This window comes from Amblyomma mixtum, chromosome 4 (genome assembly GCF_055824585.1).
Source record: "Amblyomma mixtum isolate Tamu chromosome 4, ASM5582458v1, whole genome shotgun sequence".
Lineage (NCBI taxonomy): Eukaryota > Metazoa > Arthropoda > Arachnida > Ixodida > Ixodidae > Amblyomma > Amblyomma mixtum.
This window is the reverse complement of record NC_143015.1, coordinates 137,841,270-137,847,184: the sequence shown is the minus strand read 5'-3', so window position 1 is coordinate 137,847,184 and position 5,915 is coordinate 137,841,270. Positions and strand designations below refer to the sequence as shown.

The window sequence follows — 5,915 nt, the reverse complement described above, 5'->3', positions numbered from 1 at the left end:
TTGTGTTTTTCAACAACAGACGTGTGTCGGTTGTTAACCCAGGGAAGTATGAAAGAAAATTTATTACCTATAGTACGACTTCCGCAGCTGTCATTCTTTGGGTTCTGCCATAGCCTGCACTTGAAACCAGACCTTCAGGTAAGAAAGGGTGTATAAAAAGGACGCGCCTCTGCTACCAACCCAGAACTACATCGTTTCGTGTTCTACAGAAGCGAAATATTTCGACTCCAGGCATCGTCCGCTGTGAACATGAAGGTTCTTCTAGTCACAGTAGTTGCGCTCGTTGTTCTGCAAGTCACCTTTGCTGGTGAGAGACTTTGAGTTCTTCATTTCAGAACTATCTCATCTACTTCTGCATGCATTCTTGATTTCTTCAGCGAATAACAATTGTGCCCATGCGAAATGTTAACAAGGGCTTCTCGGAGTGTGAAGGCTATTTTACTACTTTAGGAGGCCGTACCTAAGAGATCACCGCAAAACCCTTGTGGTGTAAAAACTCTTAACTAGAGCTTATTGGCCTCTTTATATTGTCGTCTATGCAATTTCCCGTTTGCTTTTAGAGCTTTAGAAGCACACTGTTAAAGAGAGAAAGCGAATTCAAACGATGGCTGCTTAGTTCGGAAACCTACGGTCGTGGTGACTGGGTCTGTATTAGGCTGCACTTGTTTAGACGCACCATTTCTATAGCGCATTCGGTGCGTAAAAATTTAGATTTTATTTCTCGAACGCGCAGAGATCTGTTACTTTAGGAAAGCCTGGCGTTTTCTGCCCGTCCTGAAGAACTAGCCATCAAGTTTATTAAGCGCGGTTGCACCTTAGTGATGCGGACACTTATATACCTCAATTATGAAGCTAAAGAAAGGCTTTGATGGCTTCGTTTCGCCGAAGACGGGTCTGGTTAGGAAATCTGAAGCGACAACGGCGAAAAATTGATATTACAGTGTGAAGTAACCGGCAAGTTTTCAATACGATGACAGCTCCTTTGCACCTTCCTCACATATGTCCCCAGTCCTTACGTCTTGGGAAGCCGTGTGCGCGCCATCTTGAAAATGAGGCTTAACGGTAAGGAGAAGGAAGAAGTAATGAGGCAGTATTCCACAAGTAGCTTTCACAGAGTTTCTGTGAGAGGCAGAATCACTTTTGGGGCTGAGACCGAACGCCACGTCACACTGCAGCAAGGGCTCTGCTGCATGTGACACTGCGCCACGTGTCACTGCAGCGTGACACCGCAAGTCCTCCGAGTAGCATCTCTTGAACTGACCGTTCTTTTATTCATATTATCTTATCGTTGCAGGTCGAGATGAGCATGACTGCGACAAGGGAGAGAAGTACAAGACTGGCCAGAGCAGCAGCTGCGGTGAACACAAGTGCGGGGAACCCGAGGAGGAACCGCGTCCGTGCACGGCCGACTACGTCAGCGGATGCTTCTGCAAGGACAACCTCTATCGGAGGCAGTCGGACAACAAGTGCGTGCGAAAGAACGAGTGCTAGCGGCTGCACGACTGCGGCGAAGATGTGCGGAGCGCTCTCTTGAAGTAAATCAATAAAACATTATAGTTTTCTGAAATTGCGTAATGTTTGTTCGTTGAGAAGAGTGTTATGGTGCGCACTTGATCTCACACTCAGCACGGAGAACACAGGAGGAGCGCCTGAGCACTAAGTACTGTTCTGAATTCGCGTCCTACTCTTTTTGCTAGAATCACTTTCGTAAATTTTTATCCACACAACCAATACTCCCAAGGACGATTGATTGGTCGTCGTGGAAATAGTTGATTTTGGTTTGTATTCTGGAAGCGCACAGCGGCTTTTTGACAGTTTCTCTTAACTGTACCCGACACGAGGTGTGCGCATTCTCTTGACTTTTCTCATTCCTCTTCATTTATCAATAGAAAAAGAACCAGCTAATGATCGTCGATGTACCCCACACAAAAAACCCTGCTTGATTTTAACCTAGTTCCATATGGAACCTCCCTGGCCACTGAAGGTTGACAGACAGTGTGGCGAAGGAACTAAAAGAAGAAAAAAAATTGAGGGGACACTTGAGCTCCGCTAGCGTATTGAGTTAATTCCCATACATCCAGATAGTCATTCTCTACTTTGCATTCATAGATCCCTGGGAGTCCTCATAACCCCCATCCTGGCGCAGTAGTGCAACGGCTTGTGCGGCCCAGGTTGCTCTTTCTGAGCGACGAATCACTAACTGCTACCTGCCACGGTGGGCAGTTTGCTCACTATCCGGTTTGCTCACGATGCAAGGTCACGTGACCTAGGTGTCCCACCTGCCTCCTACGTTCCTCTCGGGCTCCACCTGCCAGAGTCATATTCATGATTTTTCGCTCACAATGCTGACGCCGACAATGCCGACACCGGATTTTCTAGGCAACGGGGACTTTAACATTATCGCGTTAAAACACAGCATGCAACCATCAATGATGGTGCGAATCTTAGCGCTATCTAGGCGTTTAACCCCGTGTCACTATGACGTTGCTGATAATTGTGGGTATTAAGCGCGCAGCACTCACTTGAACGGCGGTGCTCATGAACCGGTATGCGATCCTTTTAAAACCGCCGTCTATCATGAAGAGAATATGAGTATCCAAACGGGTTATCGTTGGATTGACGCCGGAGCGCCCGAATCCCAACATGACGTTTTGCGTTTCATCAGAGTACCGTCTCTTCGTTCACACGACCCATTAGGAATCCCATTACGGGAACTGTCAGGATCACACTTTAAATCAGTATGGTTTTCTGGAAGCTCGCTGCAAAATCATTCCAAAAATAAAAAGATGCCCAGGCTTAGCTTGGTTAAGCCAAGAATGCGTTGCATATTGCGCGGTCTTTTTGCGCGAGGTATTGCTTGGCGGCACTCGATTTTCTCAGCAGCTTTTCCTCCGTGACGTGTGGATGGATGAATGGATGGATAGGAGCGCCTCCTTTGAAACGGTGTGGTGGCAACCGCCACCATGCTCAGCCGTTCTTTTTTTCTTTTTTTCCTGTTTTTTTCCCTTTTGTTCCTTTTTTTTTCCTGTTTACTGTGTTTGCAATTCTCACCAAGAGTCGCCATCATCTTTACCTACGTGTAAAGGGTCGGTAGTGTACGCGGGGTCATTGGAACGCGGCTGGGGGCGCTCAAAGCGAAGCGTCTCCTTTCTCGGAACGCGGCCGCTTGCGAACGCGCCGGGAAATTCGGGTGTCCCCCCGCCCCGTGGTACCGATTCGCGCACGTGCTGGCACGAATGTGTATTTGCGTATTTATTTTGTGGTGGAGAGGGTTCTTCACCTTACGGGAGCTGGAGGGCTGGTCAGGCTCTCCCTAAACCAATCATGTGAACATTGTAACATGATTGGAAGCCACGAAATGTAGGCCAGGCCTTTAGGGCTTTAAAACCGGGCCCCGGAGCTGGAAGCGGGGTTCTGCGCTAAGGTGAGATGCTACGCATCTTCGGCTACGCCGAGTAGGGGCCTCCCCTAGTATTAGCCAGTTCCACCTTTTCGTTGTTTGTCCTTTTGCCGTTAATTTGTCTCGAGTGCCTAAACTTGTATATGCAATTTAAATAGCTGTACATAAATCTTCAAGTATTCGCCTTATCCCTGCGTCTCGACTCATCTTGAGAGCGTCTCTGACGGGGCACCCCTGGTGCAGAGATCAAGCTTCAGTCTTGAGAGTTAATCAAACCCGTCTCTGGCGGGGGCACCTCTGGTGCAAGGGAAGATAGAGAACCTGTGAAAATTTACTCTACGGTTTTTCCTCCGGCTGTCGTGACGTCACGTCACGTGGTTTGGTGGCTGCCTGGCCGCGCCCAAGGGTTGAACTGAGTGATTGCAATATGCTACGCATAAAAATAAATCAATCTAACACTGCGTGCCAAAGTTACAGGAGGACTAGGGTGTTGCTCGGCGTTGGTGAACCCCGGAGAAATTTGGGCTTCAGACGATTAATATGTACTGAAAGCTTCATTCATCCGCAGCTCGCCTATAAGCAGCTATTCTAGCTCAGTGACTTCAAATAGAGCGAGTGCTCATGTGGCTTTCCTGGCCTATGAAAGGTGATACCATGGGAACATGATATGCGCACCTATACCAGTGAGACAGGCTCAGCATCATTCAGAGGTGGTGAAAACATTTATCTTCTATTAAATTTTTACAGATAGATGATTGGGCTAGGACCCTATTGGCCCTTTTCCCTCACAATACTAGGTGGAGCCCCTATTCCGTGGTCCCATTGGCAAGCAATGCCACCCGCGTCCGTTGAACCAAGGCCTTTTGGGTCTTTAGGTCTTGACAGCCGGGCAGGGCCGCCTCCCAGTCCTCTCTGGTGGGGCTGGGGCGGATAGGTGGGCGCAGTCGCGGGATAAGAAACAAGGCGTTTTGTCCTATTTCCGAACACACATCTGAAGAGCAGATGACCGTGGTGACTTTGAGCAAAAGAGAGATTCCACGAGATGGAAAACGTGTCGGACTGGCGGGTGAAATTAGGAAGCTTGCAAATATAAGGTGCCAGCTGCTGCTACAGGACAGGGTATAACTGGAGACCCGTGTGAGGTGTACTGTGCTGCAGTGGACGCAGTTAGGCTAGTCATGATGACAAGAGATCAAGGAGGGAGGGGGGGGGGGGTTGCGTCTTGAGCGAGAATGGCGGAATGGCGGATGCTGAGCCTGTCTCACTGGCATCACCTTTCATAGGCCAGGAAAGCCACATGAGCACTCGCTCTATTTGAAGTCACTGAGCTAGAATAGCTGCTTATAGGCGAGCTGCGGATGAATGAAGCTTTCAGTGCATATTAATCGTCTGAAGCCCAAATTTCTCCGGGGTTCACCAACGCCGAGCAACACCCGAGTCCTCCTGTAACTTTGGCACGCAGCGTTAGATTGATTTATTTTTATGCGTAGCATATTACAATCACTCAGTTCAACCCTTGGGCGCGGCCGGGCAGCAGAGATATCACAAGCATCCCTACAGCTGCAAAATTTGTAATCTATGCTGATGACGCTACTTTGTTGTTTCGAGTCAATAGTTATGACTCCCTGGAAAATAATATTAGGAACTCTCTGAATTATTTACATTCTTGGAGTGTCGCAAATTCGCTGCAGATTAACAGCAAGAAAACAAAAGTCGTTATCTTCACTCCAAGGCAATCATCAGCGCAACGTATTAATTTAACCTTCGGTGACACAACAATAGAAGTCGTGGATACAATAAAAATACTTGGTGTACATTTTCATAAACACATGTTATGGGACACTCACGCTAACAATATTGTTTCCCGAATTGCCAAAAGCGTCGGCTTACTAGCGAAATTCAAATATTTTCTACCGACCCCAATTAAGTTACTTTTGTTCAATGCATTGTTTCAGTCACATGTAAACTATTGTTTTCTGGTATGGGGAAGCACAACATTTACAAATTTACAACAGATTCACATGCTATAAAAAAAAGCAGTTCGCCTTATCGCAGGGGTAGATCCTTATGCACACACTAGAAGCCTGTTTATGCAATTCAAAGTACTTTCTGTGCATCGGCTCTACTCTTATATTTTAGCCAAAAGATATAAACAGGATGTCCAAAACAATGAGGTCCTCATTCAAACAATATCAAATCTACGTTTAAGAGAAGGTAGATCTACATCGCGGTCACCTGAAATTTGGAAAATTCCATTCATACGCACAACCATCAGCCGTCAAATGCTCGAATATTCACTTCCAACCCTGTTAAATTATCGCCATAAACACAATATTAATATCCAAAGTGTTAGCACCCAAACTCTGAAGAATTTTTTTACACAACAAGAGTGATGGTTATGCTCGCTATAATTGTATAATGATGTTTTTCTTTTCTCAGGTGTATTATGCTGGTCTTGATGTGATGGGGATATCTTATTGTTGTGTAAAATACGATTTTTTTTCTTTTCAGACAA

At 46.6% G+C, this 5,915-nt stretch overlaps 1 protein-coding gene across 1 annotated transcript; it reads left to right on the top strand.

Annotated features, from left to right (window-relative positions):
• The first annotated feature begins 249 nt into the window (after positions 1–249).
• LOC149348408 (uncharacterized) lies at positions 250–1,491 on the top strand. Its single transcript, XM_089585819.1, has 2 exons — positions 250–307; positions 1,301–1,491. The coding sequence occupies exons 1-2, from the start codon at positions 250–252 to the stop codon at positions 1,489–1,491; spliced, it is 249 nt and encodes an 82-aa protein (XP_089441945.1).
• The last annotated feature ends 4,424 nt before the right edge of the window (positions 1,492–5,915 follow it).

What these genes read in the sequence shown, in the direction of transcription:
- LOC149348408 (XM_089585819.1), top strand. Translation starts at nt 250, where the DNA reads ATGAAGGTTCTTCTAGTCACAGTAGTTGCGCTCGTTGTTCTGCAAGTC. An exon ending in TCTGCAAGTCACCTTTGCTG is followed by an intron (nt 308 to 1,300) that starts GTGAGAGACTTT and finishes TTGCAGGTCGAG; the next exon opens with ATGAGCATGACTGCGACAAG.